The 23,813-nt window shown below is 36.6% G+C and overlaps 1 protein-coding gene across 1 annotated transcript in view; it reads left to right on the forward strand.

The window, feature by feature from the left end:
* LOC123562298 (WD repeat and FYVE domain-containing protein 3-like) overlaps positions 1–23,813 on the forward strand; it is a 113,275-nt gene that overhangs the window by 3,793 nt on the left and 85,669 nt on the right. Inside the window, 5 exon segments of the mRNA XM_053537018.1 lie at positions 19,800–20,019; positions 21,387–21,510; positions 21,903–22,177; positions 22,546–22,738; positions 23,111–23,297. Of these exon segments, the coding sequence (XP_053392993.1) occupies positions 19,822–20,019; positions 21,387–21,510; positions 21,903–22,177; positions 22,546–22,738; positions 23,111–23,297 (977 nt within the window). The 5' untranslated portion in view covers positions 19,800–19,821.

Raw genomic sequence — 23,813 nt, forward strand, 5'->3', positions numbered from 1 at the left:
CTGGAGGAATTTAGTATGCGAGAAATAGTACGCAGCATGTACGCGGCACATACACTTTTCACATGCAAATGAGCCTGCGGTGTACTACCCCTGCGGCGTACATGCTGTGTACTCCTGAGGCGTACATGCTGTGTACTCCTGCGGCGTACATGCTGTGTACTCCTGGCCCGAGTCCTGCGGCGTACATGCTGTGTACTCCTGCTGCATACATGCTGTGTACTCTTGTGGCGAAACTGCTGTGATAATGTAAATTCCTTACCCCACCAACTTTCGTATGCAAATGCTGATCATTTGAACAGAAATAAACAGAACAAAGATAAGTGACATGCATCAATAAGTATTTACCCTTACCAAAATAATGTAGATTGATGTTATCAAATAAATTAGTATGCTTTTCTCCATCCACTTATCAATGAAATAAATCAATTTTTGTAGCATGTAATTTGGTAAACATTTGAAGAAAATGGCGTAACTGCATCAAGGGGAAACAACTTTAATGCAACTAAATATAAGTGTTATGATTTATTATAGACGATGTGTGCATAGTATGTATTTATTTTGATTAAAATCCATCTGAGAACAATCTAGGACTGGAATTATATAAGCATTTATACACTTTTACGTCCGTAAAAAGTAGCGCACCAATAAATTTTGGATTGATTTTTTCCAATGGGGCAAGCGCAATTAGCCAAAAACGTTCTGAAAATATCTGAGCGGCAAATCCGATGAACAACTTTTTAATTTGGTGAGGCCTTAATGAGTTAACATAATGAGCATTAAAGCCTTTATAAAACATGATAGAGTGGTGTTTTGCTTAAGAGTATTCAAATAACAGTGAGAGCTATTAATTCTTCTCATTCGGGCGCTGTTGAGGCATTATCTTGGTAATTATTTCATGTATTACAAAATGTAATGCAACGAAGTTCAAATAAGGCTTTTCAATTATCCAAGTTAGAAAGCTCCAGGATTAATTCAAAATGAAAAAGAATATATTTTTACACTGCATGCAAGGTGCAGCTCAGAAATCACTAAGATGTAAGCTTCACAAATGAACATTGCAAATAGTTTGGCAAATTTTTATTGTTCAGAATACCGGTAATCTGAACTATTCTATGCTATTAAGATAAAAGTTACTCGGAAATCAAGTTCTTGCTTCCAAAAAAAAAAAAAATGTACAAATCCTTCCTGCATGAAGTCCCTCCCGCGTATATGAAGTTTACCTCAGACTTTAACTTATAAAAAAAAAACTAAGTATAAATGCCAAAAGAAATTGTACAAGTCTTTCCCGCGTATATGAAGTGTACTGCACAAATTTCAAAGTATCTGCGGTGTACATGCAGTGTACTTTTTTCTTGTACAAGTCCCTCCTGTGTACATGCAGTGTACTCCTTAAATTTTCAGAGTCTGTGCTGCGTACTTGAAGTGTACTAGTGACCTCCTGCGTACATGCTGTGTACTCGTCGAAATAGTACACGGCATGTACGTGGCATGCGGTGTATGTAAAATGTACTCCTCTGGCGTACTACTGTGTTCGCGGCATATACACAGCAAATATGCAGCATGTACGCCACAGAGGCTTGCTTCTGTAAGGGTACAGTTCTTTGCTTCCGAAATCTGTTTAGAATACTTGTCACTGTAGTTCTGAGAATGTCAATTTGATCTACGGGATATATCAGCTTGATGAATACCATAGTAGAAGAGTGAAACAGTGGCTTCTTTTTTGTCTACACTCAACTGTTTTGGGGTAATTACCATGTTGTTTACATAGAAAATGAAAGTAGGAACCAAAAGACAATTTTTTTTGTTGGATTCTGGCTTTGCTGGATTTAGAAACAAACTGGAAATCATTCTAAAGATATCAGATCTTTTTGATTTTTAAGAATATCTCATATGAGTGAACTTTATGGTCAAAAATGTAGGCAGTGGCAAGGGGTCAGGTAACCGACCTCTAGATTCAAGGTTCATTATCTCTAGATAACCCATATATGGCTGACCAGAGGTCAGGTAACCAATATGACATGTATGAATACTGAAAATGATATTTGCAAAAAGTAAAATAAATTATAGCTGTTAGAAAACAAAATGGTTTCAAAAATCAAATACACATATTTTTTAGCCGAGGCTGTCTATAAAATGGTCATGCCAATAATTTTTGTTAACAACATGACTGGCATGCAGATAAATTTCTTTATCTGCATGCCCCATCGTACAATTTTTATGACCCCGAAGGGAGGCATATAGTTTTTGAACCGTCTGTCTGTCGGTCTGTCAGTCTGTCCACAATTTTCGTGTCCGGTCCATATCTTTGTCATCCATGGATGGATTTTCAAATAACTTGGCATGAATGTGTACCACAGTAAGACAACGTGTCGCGCGCAAGACCCAGGTCCGTAGCTCAAAGGTCAAGGTCACACTTAGACGTTAAAGGTCATTTTTCATGATAGTTGGGCGTGTCCGGTCCATATCTTTGTCATCGATGGATGGATTTTCAAATAACTTGGCATTAATGTGTACCACAGGAAGACGACATGTCGCGCGCAAAACCCAGGTCCGTAGCTCAAAGGTCAAGGTCACACTTAGACGTAAAAGGTCATTTTTCATGATAGTTGGGCGTGTCCGGTCCATATCTTTGTCATCCATGGATGGATTTTCAAATAACTTGGCATGAATGTGTACCACAGTAAGACGACGTGTCGCGCGCAAGACCCAGGTCCGTAGCTTAAAGGTCAAGGTCACACTTAGACGTTAAAGGTCATTTTTCATGATAGTTGGGCGTGTCCGGTCCATATCTTTGTCATCCATGGATGGATTTTCAAGTAACTATGCATGAATGTGTGGCACATTAAGACGACGTGTCGCGTGCAAGACCCAGGTCTGTAGCTCAAAGGTCAAGGTCACACTTAGACGTTAAAGGTCATATTTCGTGATAGTGCATTGATGGGCGTGTCCGGTCCATATCTTTGTCATTCATGCATGGATTTTAAAATAACTACGCATGAATGTGTGGCACAGTAAGACCACGTGTCGCGCGCAAGATCCAGGTCCGTAGGTCAAATGTCCTAAACTCTAACATCGGCCATAACTATTCATTCAAAGTGCCATCAGGGGCATGTGTCATCCTATGGAGACAGCTCTTGTTTTTAGTTTTTTTGCAAAATGTTCATGCCTGGAAAGTTGTTTTATCCATGCAACTAAACATACTGTATACATATGTAAACTTTAGTCATGCAAGTAAGTTTTTCTTATTATGTCTCCCCCAGGAGACATATTGTTTTTGCCCTGTCCGTCCATCCGTCCGTCCGTACGTACGTCACACTTCATTTCCGAGCAATAACTGGAGAACCATTTGACCTAGAACCTTCAAACTTCATAGGGTTGTAGGGCTGCTGGAGTAGACGATCCCTATTGTTTTTGGGGTCACTCCGTCAAAGGTCAAGGTCACAGGGGCCTGAACATTGAAAACCATTTCCGATCAATAACTAGAGAACCACTTGACCCAGAATGTTGAAACTTCATAGGATGATTGGTCATGAAGAGTAGATGACCCCTATTGATTTTGGGGTCACTCCGTCAAAGGTCAAGGTCACAGGGGCCTGAACATTGAAAACCATTTCCGATCAATAACTAGAGAACCACCTGACCCAGAATGTTGAAACTTCATAGGATGATTGGTCATGAAGAGTAGATGACCCCTATTGATTTTGGGGTCATTCCTTCAAAGGTCAAGGTCACAGGGGTCTGAACATTGAAAACCATTTCCGATCAATAACTAGAGAACCACTTGACCCAGAATGTTGAAACTTCATAGGATGATTGGTCATGAAGAGTAGATGACCCCTATTGATTTTGGGGTCACTCCGTCAAAGGTCAAGGTCACAGGGGCCTGAACATGGAAAACCATTTCCGATCAATAACTAGAGAACCACTTGACCCAGAATGTTGAAACTTCATAGGATGATTGTACATGCAGAGTAGATGACCCCTATCGATTTTGGGGTCACTCCATTAAAGGTCAAGGTCACAGGGGCCTGAACATTGAAAACCATTTCCGGTCAATAACTTGAGAACCACTTGACCAAGAATGTTGAAACTTAATAGGATGATTGGTCATGCAGAGTAGATGACCCCTAACGATTATGGGGTCACTCTGTGAAAGGTCAAGGTCACAGGGGCCCGAACATTGAAAACCATTTCCGGTCAGTAACTTGAGAACCACTTGACCCAGAATGATGAAACTTCATAGGATGATTGGTCATGCAGAGTAGATGACCCCTAACGATTTTAGGGTCAGTCTGTTAAAGGTCAAGGCCACCGGGGCCTGAACATGGAAAACCATTTCCAATCAATAACTTGAGAAACACTTGACCCAGAATGTTGAAACTTCATAGGATGATTGAACATGCAGAGTAGATGACCCCTATTGATTTTGGGGTCAGTCTGTTAAAGGTCAAGGTCACAGTGGCCTGTTCATGTAAAATCATTTTTTGGAAATAACTTGAGAACCACTTGACCTACAATGTTGAAACTTAATAGGTTGATTGGACATGCAGAGTAGATGACCCCTATTTATTTTGAGGTCACTTGATCAAATGTCAAGGTCACAGGAGCCTGAACAGTGACTTGAGAACCACTAGGCCACGAGTGTTGAAATTTAGCGGGATGACTGGACATGCCAAGTAGATGATCCCTATTGCAGCCAACCATCAGTGTCTCTTTGATTTTTGCTCCTGACCCCTATTGACTTCTTGCCTATAGGACTTTGCATTGGGGGAGACATGCGCTTTTTTACAAAAGCATTTTCTAGTTTTTTCTTGTTTATCAGATCTCCAGATTATTGATTATTTTGACAATTTGTAGCATGCCAGCAAATTGTTCATAAACTAAGCAGTATACTGTATTAAGATCAGTATTTCATTAACTTATATATACATTCTCTTTTGACCTTTTAAAAAGTAAGTTATCTCAAATAATTAGATTAGATCCACATATTGAATTTTTAAACGCCCGTCTCTCAAAGAGCGGGCTGTAATATGTGAACACACGTGGTGGGCAGGTGGGCGGCGTCCAAAGCATGTCCGCTGTCCAAGTCCAACAGTTTTCATCCAATCTTCACCGAACTTGCTGACAATATTTGTGGGCATAATATCTCGGCCAAGTTTGATAACCAGCCAAATTGCCTCGGGCACTTTTGGATTATGGCCCTTAAATTACTCGAAAAACTGCGAATTTAGCCTTGTCTGCTCTCATAAGTTGAACAGTTTTCATCCGATCTTCACCAAACTTGCTGACAATATTTCGGCCGAGTTCGATAACCAGCCAAATTGCCCCAGTCACTCAGGGTTCTCGCTAGGATTTTCAGAGTAGGAGTCCTGGACTCCCTTCCGGGAAGAAGTTGAAGTCCCAATATGGAAAATTGGAGTACTACATTTAAATATGATTTTTGCTGGTCGCTAGATTAAGTCGTAGCCTTCTGAAGTGCTTCCTTTTGCCAAGGCTGTAGTTTATAAAAGGCAGTGGCTAGGATTACGGTACCGTAATCCTAGCCTCCGAGTCTAGGATTACGGAAGTTCCGTATTTCTAGACAACCCTACGAGGATAGGCTAGGATTACGGAAGTAGTTAAGAAGCATCAAATATATTTTAGGACATGTATAAATTATGTTGTAACATACGTTTTTCACTTAAAATAGCGATTTTTAAAAAAAATAGTGTTGTAATTTTTGCTAAGAGTATGTTATTATTCCATATTAATTATTTTGCATATTTTTCTTTCATTTTCATTGTTTCTTTTCTATTTTTTCTTTTCTCATTTTTATTTATTTTTCTTTCTTTTCTTCCTTTTTATTGATTTTTTCCTTCTTTTTTGGGGTTTCTCTTTTTTTTAACATTTGACTAAAGATTTTTAACAGCTGTTACTCTGTTTATACACCCGGTAGCGAGTGCCGCCATTAATATATCGTTAACCCTAAATGGCGGATCATTAACACGATACGACAGGCATGGAAAAATCGCTATTTTAAGTGAAAAAATGTAAGTTTACAACATCATTTATGCATGTCCTAACATATATTTGATGCCTCTTAAATACTTCCGTAATCCTAGCCTGTCCTCATAGGGTTGAAATACGGAACATCCGTAATCCTAGAATCGGGGGCTAGGATTACGGTACTGTAATCCTAGCCACTGCCTTTATAAAACTTACATCTGAGTATGGTCTTAAATGTGATGCATATATGATTGATTAAAGCCAGATTCCAAAGTGATGAATCAGTAGCTGCACATTTCAGACTCGGGTCTCAGAAAAGTTTTATAATCTGAAGATCTTGGGTGGACGAGACCTTGGGTTGGGTGGGTGCTCATCTTAAATTTCTTTACAGAGATTTTTTCAGCCTGCTGTAAATCTAAATGTCATAATACATGTAGGCCTACTTATTTTCACTTTTTAATTTCAGTTTATCAGTTTTATTGCTTCCAAGACACAATTCCATTTATGTATCTGTATTCATGGTAAAAGATGAAGGAATAACATTTCAAAACAAAGTATTTTGTTCAAGTGAAAAAAACACTAGTTATCGTAATCATCAATGACATCAACTACATATGCATGTTTGCAACATACTTTCTTAGCACCATACCAAAGAGCTATATATATACTCAGTATGTAGATTCAACACGATTGCATTTTGCTGAGGACCAGTGGAGGCGACATAATCACATTAGAGAATGTCCAAACTTTGTACTGATTTGAATATTATTCCCAAAATTTCATACTTTAATTGATCGAACAGCAATATCGGCTTTTGAAATATATTTTGTACCGCATCCATCGTGGAAACAAAGCGAGATTAATTCGGGAACGGCTGCGAATAACATCACAATTAAATTCAGTTACACTGTCCTGCAAAGTACGCTACTTTCAGTCATCATTTAATCATCATTTAATCCAACTGCCTAAATTTGCGGCGAATGCAAAAAGCATAAGTGAGCCACGTGTTATGAAAATAAATTGGCCAACACACTTATCACATAAATCAAAGGCATGTTTGTCTTGTGTTATTAAATCTATTACGTAAACAGAACTACCTTAATCGACCATGCTGTTATTAGAAAACAATGATCTCTGATTGGTCGAGAGCACAAAGCAGCCGCCACAAACACCACAAATGTGTCCGGAGCATAACTCAGAAACCATTCAAGGTATTGACTTAAACTTGAAACATATAGGTAGATGGCAATGAGACAATGTGCAGAGTACATAAACCAGATCAGTAGCCTACTGTAGGTCAAAAGTCAAGGTCACAAATGGAGCTCAAAGGTCATTTTTTGGTCATATTTCATGTCTGGAGCATTACTTAATAACTATTCTAGGTATTGAGTTTAAAATTGGCATACAAGTAGATGGTGATGAGACAATGTGCAGAGCCCATGAACCAGGTTGGTAGATCAAATTTTGTCCTTAATATTTCATGTCCAGAGCATAACTTTTTAACCATTCAAGGTATTGACTTATATCTTGGTGAATTAGGTAGATGTGAAAAGTGCATGAACCAAGTCTGTATGTTAAAGGTCAAGTCACAGCAAGGTCAAATATGTCTGTCATATTTTGTGTCTGAAACATTATAACCTTTCAAAGCTTTGACTTCACACTTGGCATATAGGTAGGTGGTGATGAGACTGTGTGATCTCTGTGCATAGTGCTTGAACTTGGTTGGTAGGTCAAAGGTCAAGGTCACACATTGAGTTGTCCTTTGTTTTTTGTGTGCGAAGCACAAGATCAAAACTATTGAAGGTATTGATTTTAAACTTGGAATACAACTTGGAATACAGGTGGATGGTGATGAGATGATTTGAAGAGAGCAACAATCCACATTATTCTCCCCCAACACCCCTTCAGAAAAAATAATTTTTATTCTCTTGTGTCTTAGTATTTGAGCACATGAACTGGGGTTAGTAGGTCAAAGGTCACGGTTCCATATAGAGTTCAAATGTCAAATCAGTCCTTTGTATTTTGTGGCGTTGATGAGAGGATTAGAGGAGTGCAAAATCCACATGACTCTCCCAGGGCTCCACTTGCCACACACACACATTAAATTAACCCCTTCTGAATACCCCTCCCCATACTTAACGAAAAAAAATCATTTTTAGTTTCTTTTGCCTTAGTATTTCATCACAGCTGCAGCACTTCTTTCTCTGGAGCTCTTGTTAGTTTGTTGTGTTCCTAATAATGGGGTTATTTTGGTTAGGGTACTCAGATACTAGGTGAGATAGAAAAAAAATTATTGTGAATTCAAGGCCTCCACTGGTCCTCAGAAAAATGTAGCCACTTATTGAGAGAAACTGCCAAACTGAAGCTGAATTGCTGAAATTTGGCCACATTTTAATAAAATTCTTGTAGCCACTTTCAAAAATCTGTAGCCAGTTCTTTGAATTTGTAGCATTTGGCTACATTGGTGAATGGCAGAGGAGGTCTTGGAATTATACAATCACATCAGATTCAAAAGGATAACTTACATTTTAATCAGTAGATCTGTAAAAAAATACTAATTTCAAATTTGCCGACTTAAAGATAGGAATTGTGTAAAACCAGTTATAAATATGTCCTGCATTCTTCAGCACAAAAAAATCTTTCAACTTCACCCTAAAATTGCCTCACACTTCTCCCTATTAAACTTGGCTGAGGGAGAAATGACTTCTTCCTAAAATATAAGCCTAGCTTAGGCCCTGAATTTATGTATAGTTAAAATTTTGTGAATTATCAAAATAGTATATTAAAGCAGTTACGTCAAATTCAAGTAAAACCTTTGTGATCATAGATTCTACAGCATATAGAAAGCTGTAAAGACTCAGTGACATTTGCTTCATTTTTGCAGAATTGTATCAAATGAACACTGGTAACAGATTTTTTTTTTGGGTTTAAAAGCCGTTTTTCAACAGTATTTCAGTCATTAACGGTAGGCAGTTAAACCTATACATATGTCCTGATTCTTCACCATACAAAACCTATTCACCGCAAGTAACTGCCCAACTTCCCCACATGATTAACTAGGTGAGGACTAATGATTTTCAGACACAATAGTCCGATTTATTATCAAATGTATTCAAATAGACATTAAAGCATCGCATCCGAGGATGAACTTGTCGACCTCCGCGGTCCGTAAACCAACATGCTCTTACTTTGCAGAATTTAACGGGGGCTACTGGTAACAGAACAAAATATTTCTGGTCTTGTAGTTATGCAGTGCGAATTATATAGTTCAAATATAATATTGGCAATTTAGCATTAAAGAGTATAATTATATTATTGTTATGTTTGAATAGATGGAATATTTCCCAGACATTAGGAAAATTATGATAAGTTTACTAGAGCACAAGCTGTGTGGAATAATTATTATATTTGAAGTTGTTCCTGCCAGTGTAGAAAGTCTGGAAAGTCTTAAGTTCTAAGAGGTAGTGACAATATTGTTCTGGCATGATACTCAATGAGTTTGTGCTGTCTTCCTGCAGTTCTGTTTTAAACAATATTGTTGTTCTGCTCAGTCATCCTATAGAAATGTGAAGAAACAGTGTGAGATAGATAGATAAGACATTTTTAATGTGTATTGGAATAGATCCACGATAGATGTAGATGCACCTTCTGAATGAATAGGACAAAATAGGGAAATGGTTTCCAGTAATTCAACAAAAAATTTCTAAATTTGAAACAAACCATTTCCATGAAATGAAGTCAAGGATATAAAGAATTGAAATTAATTTACAAGGAGATAATTACTTCATTTAAAATGGATATATAAATTATGTCTTCTTGCAAGCAGAAAGATACTGATCAATCTTTGCAGTGGTTCAGCTAACAGTCCAACCAGATTATTACATTACCTTGCATACCTTTTGTATAATTATTGAAGTGTGTCATTCCATTAGCCTTTAGCCTGCTGGTGGCAATGGATTTTGCCTTTGCGGCCAGTGCAGACCAAGATCAGCCTGCACAATCCATGCAGTCTGATCATGGTCTGCACTGTTCGCCATTCACTCAGTATCTTTTGGTAAGCACCCCTTTTAACAGTGAATGGTACTATACAAATTTAAAGATGGACAAGTTCATTATAGAAATTCAGCACAGTAAGGGTTAGTCAAAGAAAAGCCAGAGAAAGAGTAGCCAGTGAAGCAGTTGGGCAAATTAACAGCTACATAATTTGATTTCTATCATTAAAGCAGGATGTCAGTGTTATACCTTTGTCACATAACGGAATTAATGAATAAAAAGGCCATTCTCGAACAAAACAAAGCAATATATTTCAGATCCGGAACTATTCCGGAGTATTTTATGGCTCATCTCCATTGCTTACATCACAAACATTTTACCAATACTTACCTAATGAAGGAGAGATGCCGTTTGAATCAGCTCTGTGAAAATCAACCCTCTGTCTCTGTTTGTATTGATCTCACTGTCGGCTGTATTATGATAGGGAAACTGATTGCTTGAAAATCTCTGTTCTTAACTTTAGGAATATAGATTGTGACATTTCCAGGGAAGTTTTGTCCTCAAGGTTACATTTTAAGGCAGGATATTTTATATAACAGACTTGACTGTGTTATATACAATTACAAAAATAACATATTGATTTGAGCATTAATAATTTGTAGGAATTGGCTGAGTTACAAAATATGTTTTTTTAGTTTCCACGCATTGTATTGTAATATAATATATTTTCAACAGGAAGCTATTGTGCTTTTTTATTTTCCATTATTTTTTCATTTAAACAACAATATTGGAGTAAAGTTTGAACTTCTGTTAGTTAATAATGTTAGAACTTATATTATTATCAGGATATCAGACCTTGTGCTTTATTGGAGTGGCGACTGAGCAGGTCAGTTTCGATAAATTTATTGGGTTTTATCACAAAAAAGATTGTATTACCTGTCTCTACATTCTTCCAGTTTTGTACTTTGGTTATAATTTTTAGTATGTCATTGAAAATGATTTACTGTATGGTACATGTATTGTATATCAGCAGTACTCGCACTCAAGGTAGTCTGAGCCAGCTTGAATGTATGACAGAAAACCCTTACCCTGCTAAATTTCTATTATAAGCTTGTCCATTTTTCAAATTGGACAGTACCATTAACTGTTGACTGCATGGATGTGCAGGCTGATCATGATCTGCACTGGTCGCAAAGGCAGAATCAATCGTGTCCAGCATGATATGGGTTAAGGCAACATTTTAGAATTTTTGTGAAGTCTTAATCAAACTTATAGTACAGAGAAATCAGTGATATTTGTGGGAGACTAATTGTTTGGTTGACTCAGTCCACAGAAACCACCCCAACAAACAAGTAAAATTCAAATTTAATATAATTTATTATATATTCAACATTTGAAATTCAAAAATTCATATCCCCACAAAGTTTTGGTCACAACCAAGACATTTTGTGTCCATAGAATTAAATGGTTTATTCACAGTATATGGTGAATTTGGAAAGATTTTTAGAGGTTGTATATATAAAGACTTTCTAATCAATATACATTGTATTGAATTATCTTGGAGGGACATCAGGCATTCCTGGTAATGCTTTCATATAAGGCTGGATAATAGCTCTCCTGAACCGAAGGGGATATGGATGGTCAAGCAACTCTCATCCACAGTGCTATACTTTACTGTCTTCTCCTAAACTTACGGTATATATCAAACTGAACTTGGTCTAGATTGGTCTAGATTGGCATGTAGCTCTTTCAAATTTGTTTAAATGATACCATTTGTCAGCATTTAAGAACCACCAGAGCTAAAAAGAGCAAAACCTACTTCTTGTACACGGGACCGGTCTGCAGAATCCCATAAATTTGGGACCTTTCTGCTGTTCATTCAAATGGCTCTACTTGATTGCACTAAGGGGCAGTCAGAGCTAAAAATAGAGAAACCTTTCTGCAAATTTTCTTGAACTGCATGATGGATGGCCACCAAGCTTGGCAAGAAGCATCCTTGCATTGACCTTTCTCTAGATTGTTCAAATGGTATGACATGATGACTGCAAGAACATAAGAAATTAAAAAAAGAAAGCTTTTAAACTACTTTTTCTCATGATTGAACTGCTGGATGGATCTTCACTAAATTCGGTCTGTAGCATCATCGGATGGTCTGTCTCAAGTTTTTTTCAGATGATTTTGTTTGACTGCACAAAGTCTAACAGGGCTAAAAGAGCTAGAAATAGAAAAACTTATAGACAACAAATCTTTTTAACAGCAGCTCAGTGGATGTTCATACTTTGTGTCATCTCTCAAATTTGTTGACAAATGGATCAGCTTGACTGCACTTAGTGGTCATAGCAACATTGTAAATGACTTTTTTCATGAAATGCTTTCTGGGTGTTCAAACTTTATCCGAAGCATAATATGAACCTTTCTACAGCAGCTAAAATTAGGAAAACTTTTCTCATGATCTATGGTATTGCATCTTAGGTAAATTAGATGTCAAGTAAAATAGGTTAGGAAGTCAGTATTCCTTGCTATAGGTTCCTGTCTTCTAAAAAGATGCAAGAATGAATGACTCTGGGACTGGCCTTTTACACCTCTCTGTTTACAGACTCTACTGGGACTATTGATCCCATAAATTCTCCTGTTTCATTGTCTCTCTATTGATTCACATTACTGCCACTTTACATTTTTATATCTTAGATAACCACACTTAATAGATAATACAAATTTTCAGATTTACACATTCCTTTGTTTTGACTCAATTGTTCCAAAATACTTGTGATTTTTTTAATGAGAATGTGAGTTTTAGCTCGCCCTTATGGTTGTCGCAAGAACTTTTGCTATACTACAGTGTATGTGTTATATGCAGGTCCCCCCACCCAAGGTCACATTACCACACTACGCCCCTCCCAAACTCCTTAAAAAATATGATACATTTTTGTTTCAGTTTTTACTTTTAATATCCCATGTTTCTCGATATTTGCTGTCTTCACTTTATAGTGTTTCTCAGTACTGTTTCTAATTTAATCAACCTCACACCCACCAGACATTCCACACTAACTAATAATTCTGAATCATGTTATTGCTAAACATTTTCATTGTCTGTGGCGTGCATCATTGTTTACTGCGAGTCTTTTTTGTTCCATAGTATACCTTTATCCACCTTCTAACATTTGCAGCCCGTTACTTCTTACTTTGATATATATTTTATGTCCTCGAATGTGGGCATATATATTAAAATTGCACTGTCGTCCGTGCGTGCATCCATGTAAATTCTTGTCTGGGCTGTAACTCTGCCATCCATAAAGGGATTTTGATATACCTTGGCATAAAAATTCACCATAATGATATGACATGTTATGCACAAGACTCAGACCCTAGCTCCAAGGTCAAGGTCACAGAGGTCAAAGGTTAACAGGGTCTGTTTCATGTCCGGTCCATAACTCTGTCGTCCATGAAGGGATTTTGAAATAACTTGGCATAAATGTTTACCATAATGAGAGGATGTGTCATGCGCAAGAACCAGACCCCTAGCTCCAAGATCAAGGTCACAGAAGTCAAAGGTTAACAGGGTCTGTTTCTTGTCCGGTTCATAACTCTGCTATTCGTCCAGGGATTTTGAAATTACTTGGCTTAAATGTTCATCATAATGAGACGACATGTCATGCAAGAGACTCAAACCCCTAGCTCTAAGGTCAAGGTCACACTTAGAGGTTAAAGGTTAACAGGGTCTTTTTCTTGTCCGGTCCATAACTCTGACATAGATAAAGGGATTTTAAAATTATTTGGCATAAATATTTCCTGTATTGAGATGACATGTCATGCGCAAGACTCAGACCCTTAAGTTTCAAGGTCAATGTCACACTTAGAAGTCAAAGGTTAACAGGGTCTGTTTCTTGTCCGGTCAGTAACTCTGCCATTCATCAAGGGATTTTAAAATTACTTGGCACAAATATTCCCTGTAATGAGTTGATGTGCCATGCGCATGTCACGCAGACCCTTAGCACCAAGGTCAAGGTCACCTTTTGAGATCTTTTTTTTTTTCCATCTGGTCACTAAGTGATTCATACCTTAACTATTCTGGCATATTTTGCGCAAACAACTGTAGCATTCTGGGGGGGGGGGGGGGGGACATTTGTCACTAATGGTGACAGCTCTTGTTTTATTTTCAGTTTATTGTGTTTCTCTTTACTGTTTCACCCCTTGTGTTGGAGCCCCAGCTTCGTGTGTGTGAGCTTTTGGGTTCACTTCCTGGTGTGTCATACTAAAAACCAGATGTACCGCAGTATTGTTATGAGCTAAAAGTGCAGACACGCCTCGATGCATAAAGTTGATCTATATCTTGTTTTATGTCTGTGGGGGCAGTGTAAAATTTGGCCTTGTGCTCAGTGCCACAAGTTTACATTATCGTTGATATGACAGAAAAATTGCTGAAATTGATGCCGAATAAGAACTCACACTGTATAGTTTCTTTCTCAACTCCCCCCCCCTCCACACACACACGCGCCATTATGTAACATTACATTGTAAAAATAATCACCCTTTCAGAATGTGATCTTGTCAAACTTTTCGTCTTTTGTGGTGAATTTCATTATTAACATCTCTTGTTTTTTCAAACAGTTCTTATTTAAGGGGGAATGGTACTTTGTCAAAATTTAAGATTTGCTAATAGTCGTATATATCAAAATAAACTTGAAGATATTTCAAATTTGTATCATCATCTTTTAGAGCGATAAACATGCGTATGACGTTACCATGACGTCGCAAACATCACCCGTTTTCGCGCTTTTTACGTCCGTTAATGGTAGCACTAAAATGGTATAAAACTCGATACTACAAACGTATTGTTGGCGTCAATGCATTAGATTATATATCAAACGACAGAATAAAGCAATTTCTTAGTGATCATTAACATGAAAAGGTATTTTCTATCCGAATTTTCGAAGGAGGTGCGAAAACAGACTTTTGGTTGTTTAAGAAAATTCAGGAAAAAAATCGCTTCTGATCCATTTTGTCAAAGAATGGCCCGTGGAATTTTTGCCAAATTTTTGTATGTAAAAATTCATTATGTTGTTAATGGCTGTGCCAAAATAGAAAAAAGTTCACCGTAGCGTTTTTCTAGTACAACCGTTTAAATTAGAGTATTGTGACGCAATAAACAACGTCGCTTAAGACATGACGTAAGCACGTGAATATTTACATTATTAGCCTTATTTTTACACCAGTGGCTGCAAAGATGGTGCTCTCCATACATATGTGGAACGATGCTTTCTAGCGCCTGTATTAATTCAGCTTCTCCTTTTTGTTTGTTTTGATTGGAAGCGTATGTGAATTGTTTAATGAATGATGATTTCACTTTTTCGGTTAATGATGGACAGGCTCGACTAATCTTTTCAAGTTTATTTCCTACGATCCGTTTTGTATGTGCTGGATCTGAAAATTTTACAATGTCAGAATTAACTTTCTCCTATGTTTATTTCGTTGCTGTAGAGTCATCGTCCTCTATAATATGTTTGTACATCAGTCCAGAATTGCATGCCTCTTTATGCAATTGAGCACGAATATCGGGCTCCATAGCTTTTACAGAATTGCTCCAATTTTTTGGCATCTGTGAAGTTGACCATATTTAATTGTTTTCGTGTAAACTTTGATAAGTTTTCACACAGTTATTGTTACTTTCAAACATTACATATATTGCAACAATATTTGTTACTTATTTATAAACTTGAACCCAAATAATAAAACAGTTATTGACTGTTAAGCCATCAGATATGATGTGATATTCAACGGAGGAGGACAATATTGACCTCTTCCAGTGAATACCATAGCATATCCAATGGCTCAAGGGTCAATAATAATATAATTTTCAAAACGAAATTAACATAAATAATTGACAGAAAACTCAATAAAAATATTGCTCTTTTTCACTCTAACTTTTAGAAAATTATTATATTTATATAGCAGTCATAGATAATTATCACTCACACGGGTGTGTTAAATTTGCATATATATTATTTTTGTATGTGTATTTATTTTATGTAATAAGTTGTTTTGAAACAAACATAATATTTTGATGGCAAATTTATATTTATAGATAGATTTATTGATAATATTTCTTTAGTACTAATATTTACGAGATTATCCCATTTTTGTTTTCATGCAAAAATATAGCCAAGGGAGACAAACAGATACCGATTAAGTACGGCTGTTATATACATTCTTATTACAGAAACACAACCTAAAGTATAGATTTGTACCAGCATCGTGTTGACTTGTCAGGAAATTATCAGTAGCGCGGTACGGTGACCTCGGAAAAGGGCGCATAACATGCGAGATTGTCGGCTTATATGGAAATTCCAAATGAATTCATATTATTGTTTGTTTTGATTGATAGAATCCTGTTTTACGGCCCTTTCAGTATTTCAGTTATGTCAGGCAGGTAGACAAGCTTACTGCCGCTCATTGACTATTTTTTTATTAAAAATATAAGTATTCTTAATTTATTAAGACTTATTATACAGCCATTCTATTCAAACTTATTCTTTCTATAATACGTGTAAAATAAAAGCTCAGTACATAATCCAGGATCGGGAACGGATTTAGCATCTTTTTGAGTGACCGTTCTCTAGTGTATACTGCTAGTTTCTATTTGGACCAACATTGCAAACTTTAATATATTTTTTATTGAATTTTAGGAAAGACAATATTGTGAAACAAGCCGCGAAACAAACGGCATCTGGACGAACATTCACCATTCTATATCGTTATGTCGTCATGTAAACGGAAGGGGAACCTGTACGTGATGGCATGTTTAAAATTCATAATTTAGTCGTTTCTATTCAGGCTTTTTCCCCGTCCTGTGCAACAAATAACAAATAACAGAAATATTTAAATGAAATGAGCCGCGCCTTGTGAAAACAAACATACGGTGGCTTTGCAGTCTGGTCAGGATCCATGCTGTTCGCTAACGGTTTCTTAAATTGCAATAGGCTTTAAAAGCGAACTACATAGATCCTGACAAGACTGCGCAAGCTGGTCTGGATCAAAGCTAGTCGCAAAGCCACTATGTTGGTTTCTTCATGGCGCGGCTCAAATAACATATGTTAAAACGGGTAGAACGGTAACCATTTATGTAAATGTTTTGACGTGTAATCTTTGCAAACAGTACACGGCGGAATCTTAAAATTCATACGTAACATTCGAATTTTAAAATTCCGTTGTACTGCTTGCAAAAGAAAAATAGCGTATATATATAAACTGTCAACTTTTAGGACTGCCTACGTGGTCTGATTCACTGAGATATCTCACTGATGGAGGACTGTAAGTTCGAGCCCCGCTACCGAACATGGCTCTTTATGTGAGAACACTTGGTAGGTTGTGTCATAGGTTAGGGGTTTAGTACTGGTCGTTCCCAGGAACAATGTTTAAGGAAACTACCCGCCATACTGTTGAAACGAGCGTAAAAACTTGATTCAGAAAATTAATCAACTTTTTTAACAGTCTTATTACTGTAGTACTTACTTAAATTCTATAAATCTGCCTTTAATTGTATAATTAATACAATTTAAACGAAATTCACATTCGGATAAAACTGTGCGGAAATGTTTGTATTTTAATTATCCCATGCTTACCTAATGCAGCTGTAACGTTTATTAAATAGGGGTTCCGTAAAATGCCATAGCATTTTAGATTTTACATTTTAAAATGTAGTACACTATATAGACCATACTTAGTTTCGGAAAATAGGTTTTTTCCAGTAAAGTCTTTGTTTTGAGTTTAACGCTTTTTTTTTCAACAATTTTTCAGTCATATAACGGCGGGCTGTTAACCTAACCAGTTTTCCTGGATTCTGTACCAGTACAAACCTGTTCTCCGCAAGTAACTGCCAACTTCCCCACATGAATCAGAGGTGGAGGACTAATGATATCAGACACAGTGTCGTTCATCAAATAGTCACGGAGAACATACGCCCCGTCCGAGGATCGAACTAGCGACCCCAAGATCCGTAGACCAACGCTCTTACCTATTGAGCTAAGCGGGCGGGCTTCAGTAAAGTCTTTTTCCGCATATTTTGCAACCATTGTCAAATACATTACCAAAATATGCATAATCGACGATTCTTCTTTTTTGCTTTTCTCCGAGTTTGAAAAAGGTTCATGAAGTGGCTATTGAAATGAACATCAAGAACTTCTAGTAACTTAAAAGATACGCACTTTTCAATGAAAATATTTTGAAATACTGCATGTTATAAAATGTGTAATATTTTTACGATTAGATTGAAATATCTAATTCATGTCTCATAACTGCTTGTTTATAGGTTTCCAGGTAGAATTATTACAAGCCATTTAAAATAAACACATGTAACGTTACATAACGATTACATGTCTTTTAACGACGCTGCAGTAGTCAAGTTCAAACGGTTTTACTACAAAAACGCTTCGGTGAACTTTTTTCTATTTTGGCATAGATATTAACAACATAATGAATTTTCACATACAAAAATTTGGCAAAAATTCCACGGGCCAATGTTTTGCAAAATGGATCAGAAGCGATTTTCTTCCTGAATTTTCTTAAACAACCAAATGTCTGTTTTCGCACCTCTTTCGAAAATTCAGATAGAAAATACCTGTTCATGTTAATAATCACTAAGAAATTGCTTTATTCTGTCGTTTGATATATAATCTAATGCATTGACGCCAACAATACGCTTGTAGTATCGAGTTTTATACTATTTTAGTGCTACCATTAACGGACGTAAAAAGCGCGAAAACGGGTCATGTTTGCGACGTCATGGTAACGTCATACGCATGTTTATTGCTCTAAAAGATGATGATATCAATTGGAAATATCTTCAAGATTATTTTGGTATATAAGACAATCAGCAAATCTTAAATTTTGACAAAGTACCATTCCCCCTTAAATAATGGTACATTTATCAAATAATTTTGTGAGCAACAATACAAAATCAATAATACTTCATTAAAACTTGTTAACTGCCATACAATATTTTGAACAGAAGATCTTGGTTAAGACTTCCTTGAGTTTGATCCAATAGCAGTGCCACAGGGACTTGGCAATAATGTGCTTTTGATACATCACATTCATGTTTGTTTGGCAAAAATTAAAACTTGAAAAAAAGTGTCTGTCATGTAATAAGACAAAACTATTTGCTACCCTTGCCTTGCAAGGAACTAGGAACTGTCTCTTAAGTCTTCTTGATCATGCTATACTTCCTTTTTGTACATGTACCTGCAAATCATGTTTGCTCTTAAATTTTTATCATATGGATGTTTTATATCTTTCAATGAGAAATATGTTGCAATATGGAGCTGGAGTGGGAGATAAAGGTTTTTACTTAAGATTAAAAGTAAACAGTAAATTTCCCAGGATTGTTTTTTATGTCCCTTAAGGGAAAGAGATTGAATTTGTCAATTTGAAACTATGTTGTATTCATGATCAGGCTGAAGTATGTTTTAAATATAGAGATAGAAAGTACAGGTTTAAGTGTTCAATGAATCACAGGTTTTTATTTTACGAATTCAATGAAGAATGAGTTGTGAGGAGAATGATACATACATGTGTATACATTGTATGTGACATCTTGAGAATTAATTTCCTGTAGGAATTTGGTAGACAGTATATACTATCACAGAATCAATATATGTTTGAATTGATATGATGAGATCAGTCTTATCATTCATTGTAAACATTTGACAGAGGCGGTTTCGTATTTAAATCTAGTGTTATGGACTTGAATTGTCTTAAAACATGCTATAACTTAGTGATAATTCTGAACTACTGCTCAACATGGATACTAACTTTTCTAATTCCAGGATCAATGATTAGTTAAAAAGGATGTCCAGTTTGTTTAGCCGGTTGGTGAGGTCCGGTGGGTCTCAGGCCCAGGCTGACACCTCACCAAAGCCCCAGGACAATGCGCTAGGACTAATGCATCTACGTAAGTTGTTCACAGAGTTCCGGCATCCAAGCGCAGAGTCTACACAGAAAGACCAGGAGGATAAACTCTACAAAATGCTGCCTATATTCTGTAAGGTAACTAAATAAAAGCATGATTTATTACATTCCCCCAACCAAATACAATGTATATGTGGGCTGTATCGGAGTAACTCATCTCTGTTGGTTGTCCATTGGGTCCACTCCATATCTTCTTTTATTAAAGTCATGACATCAGGAGGACCTGTAAACTGCACAACCAAGGTCACTAGGTACAAAGGTCTTAGTCTGAGTGAGTCAGTTTGACTGTCCTCTCCATATTGTTAAAACTGCTGGGAAGATTTTCTTTGAACTAGCGTCAGTTCAGTACCTCATCAAAACAACATGCAGAGTACACAACCTTGGTCACAAATACCAAGGTCAAGGTCACTCTTGAAGGTCAACGGTCAAATAGCGTAACTTCGTGTCTACTAAATGTCTTCTAAACCGCTTGAAAGATTTTCACAAATTTGGTTTCAGTAGTTCAGACAATAAGCAGGGTGCACAACCCAGGTCATTAAGTCCAAGGTCAAGGTTACAGAAGACAAAAAAGGTCAGCTTAAATGTGTGTCTGCTGCATATCTTGAATATCTTCTTAATTACTGGAAGGACTTTCATAAAAGTAGCATCAGTTGTTAAGTTGTTAAAACATAACCCAGTTTACTAGGTCCAAGGTCAAGGTTACACTTGAAGGTCAAAGGTCATACTTTCCCTGCAACAAAACAGCATCTGAGTGTGTTAATAGCTTTTAGGGTTAGCTCCAGTTTAATTTATATTATTGATGTCAGTTTCTATGCCGTCCCAAATTTGTTTTGAAGGGTGGGGGAGGGGAAGGGGTGGGGGGGGGACTACACATAGATTTCTGATTTGCCATTGACTTTCTGTCCATCTTTTTCTCAGTTTGTGTGATATCTAAAAAAATCTTTGATCTAAAGTCGACAAACATAGGATTGAGGAAGTTGTGCTTCTGCATTTTTGTTGCCATAACAGAATATTATTTGAATGTTATTCAGCATGTGAATTTGTGCAGGTGTGGTTTTGTTTGTGGTTTTACTTGGCCAGATCTGAGTTTTGGCCCTTGACTTATTGAAAGCCTAAAAGTTTGTCGCACACATCTTGGAAATAAGAATGATGTTCAGCTTGTGAGACTGATGGGAGGCTGTGATCTTTGTGAGGCTCAGTCCTTTTACATTTGGTTTTTGTGGCTGTCACCTCATCTGCAACACCACCCCTTGGTGATTTAGTACTTTCAAATATCTAATCCCATTATTATTCTGATGAAAGTTGGTAATTTTAATTTAGTCATAAAGTAGATTGGAATCATTTAAGATTTACAAGAAATGGTCATTAATATTTTTTAAGTAATTGCTTCTGAAATATTACTTTGATGTGAAATAAACTATTAATATGTATATAAAATATGTTAGATATTTGGGAATGTGGCAGCCAGTTCAATGACGGAGAAGTTTGGAGATATTTTACAGTTTTGTTCTCATGTGTCCAAATTGATGGTAACAGAGGTGAGGAGGAGAGCATCAAACCAATCTACAGGTAATACATACAGGGTTTAAACAGTATTTTAAATCGTCTTATTTTCGTAGCCGCTCAGGATGGGGATTGGGGAAGCATATTGACTAATTCTTGTATATCATAACTTCAAAGGATACAGCCCTCTGTTATATTATACAAAAGTCCTGAAAATATATGGACATACTATTATTTTTAGGGACAAACCCTGTTAGATTTTATATTTTTGCTGCAGATGTACAGAACAATTCTTGTATGAAGATGAGTAATAATATGGATGTCTTTTGCATAAAACATGAATATATTTGTAATTCTGTAGTTATCTTTCTAACTGTATGATTGTACCAGTTATTGATCTGTTGTTGTAGGAATTTGTTTTTGTCAGTTATTCATTGATAAAATATTATGTATTACAGAGGAAGCCAGCTGTGCAATAGTAAAATTCCTTGAGATAGAATCAACAGAAGAATCAAGTGCTGGCTGGATGTTGCTCACCACAATTAATCTATTGTCTATGGGTAACCAGGCCCTTATTGACTGTATGACTGCAGCATCCCTGCCCTCAACACTAGTTAAATGTTTATACCTATTTTTTGACTTGCCTGAAGTAAAGGGACCTGATGAGTTAGAACAGGGCTGTGAGTTTACACCCAGGGAAAGACGGGTACTCCTGCAGAAAGTTTTTGTACAGGTTAGTCTCCTTTCCAACTGCATGTTTAAACATTTTCATGAGCATAGTAATGCTTTTTGTAAATTTAAAACATGTTTGAAATTCTTTAGTTATGCAAAATATTATTTATGCCAATACAAAACATCATTGTAATGTTATGTCAGTTTTTGCAATGTATTTACTTTTATATAGTAACTCATTTAAATATACAATATGTACCAGTTAAAAGCCATGACCAGCAATACTCTGACTACAAAAGTATATATATAAATGCATTTTGTGTGCTACATCACAGAGCCACCTACTAACTGTATTAATGAGAAATTATCATACATGACTGAATGTGACAGTTTTTATACTGTAATTGACAATATACCTGTCATTTTCAGGTGTTGGTACGGTTATGTAATCATACATCACCGGCGGAGGAATTGGCGAGGAAAGATGATCTCAGTCTGTTGTTTAGTGCAATAACCAGCTGGTGCCCAGCTCACAATGTCATCTGGCGTAAAAGTGCAGGAGAGGTGCTGGTTACTCTGTCAAGACATGGTCTCACAAATGGAGTAACTAAATACATACATGGTAAATTAATGTTTGAAATTTTTATTATTCAAACTGCAAAGAAAACACAGTATCATAAATATTTTGAGAGAAATACATGTAACTATCTACTGTATAAGGCTTTGAAGACTCTGATACTCTGACAAATAAATGAGAATCAAAATTAAGTTATAATGAGTCTCTTCCTTTTGCAGGCAGTATGGTAATCGTTGGGGATTAAAATAAGTAAGACACAGCTGTGGCATTTTGCTTTTTAGCTAGTTTGTCTTGTATTTCTGTTTGGTATGGCTCTGCTAAATTTGAAAAGCCTTAGTATATTCAAACACTCATTCATTAGGCAAATTAAACTGTGAATATACTTTGAATATTTTGTTTGTCAAACTATATCCACAGATAAAGGGTGTGTGCGACATTGTGTTGAGAACATGCAGAGGGCCCAGGATTTGTCCCCGCTGGACCTTGTTGAGATGTTTGTCACCGTGTTCTGTTTTCTCAAAGACTCCAGTGAAGTTTCTCATATACTTCTAGATGACTTCAAATCCTGTCAGGGATACACATACCTGTCAGAGTTCATCCTTAGGTATATAATTATACTTTTTATCAATTTTATTATGTCTCCCACCACACAGTGCTGTGGGAGACATATTGATTTTCTCCTGTCTGTCACAAATCTTGTCTGCACTCTAAGTGGATCAGTTCTCATCCCATCTTCATCAACTTGAACAAAATGTGTTTGACCATAAGTTCTCGGCCAAGTTCGATAACTAGCCAAATGGGCCCAGGCACTTTGGAATTATGGCCCTTGAAACATTGTTTTTGATAATCAAAGCACTGAAAGTCTGATTGGGAATTGCAGTTGTGGGAAACATGCACTTTTCTCAAAAGCAGCTCTGGTTAGTATAATGAAATTGAACATAACAAGCCTGGAAGATGCATTGAGTTTTATGATAATGCAATATATTTATATGGTACCAGAATTTCATGGGAAATTTTTGCTTGAAAACAAACAGTCTTAATCCATACATTCATTTATTTTCCCTGGGTGTGTAAAAACTTTTTTTTAGATGCTTGGCACTACTTTCTAAAAAGCTTTCAT

The sequence above is a fragment of the Mercenaria mercenaria genome, chromosome 2, assembly GCF_021730395.1.
Source record: "Mercenaria mercenaria strain notata chromosome 2, MADL_Memer_1, whole genome shotgun sequence".
NCBI classification, from domain to species: Eukaryota; Metazoa; Mollusca; class Bivalvia; order Venerida; family Veneridae; genus Mercenaria; species Mercenaria mercenaria.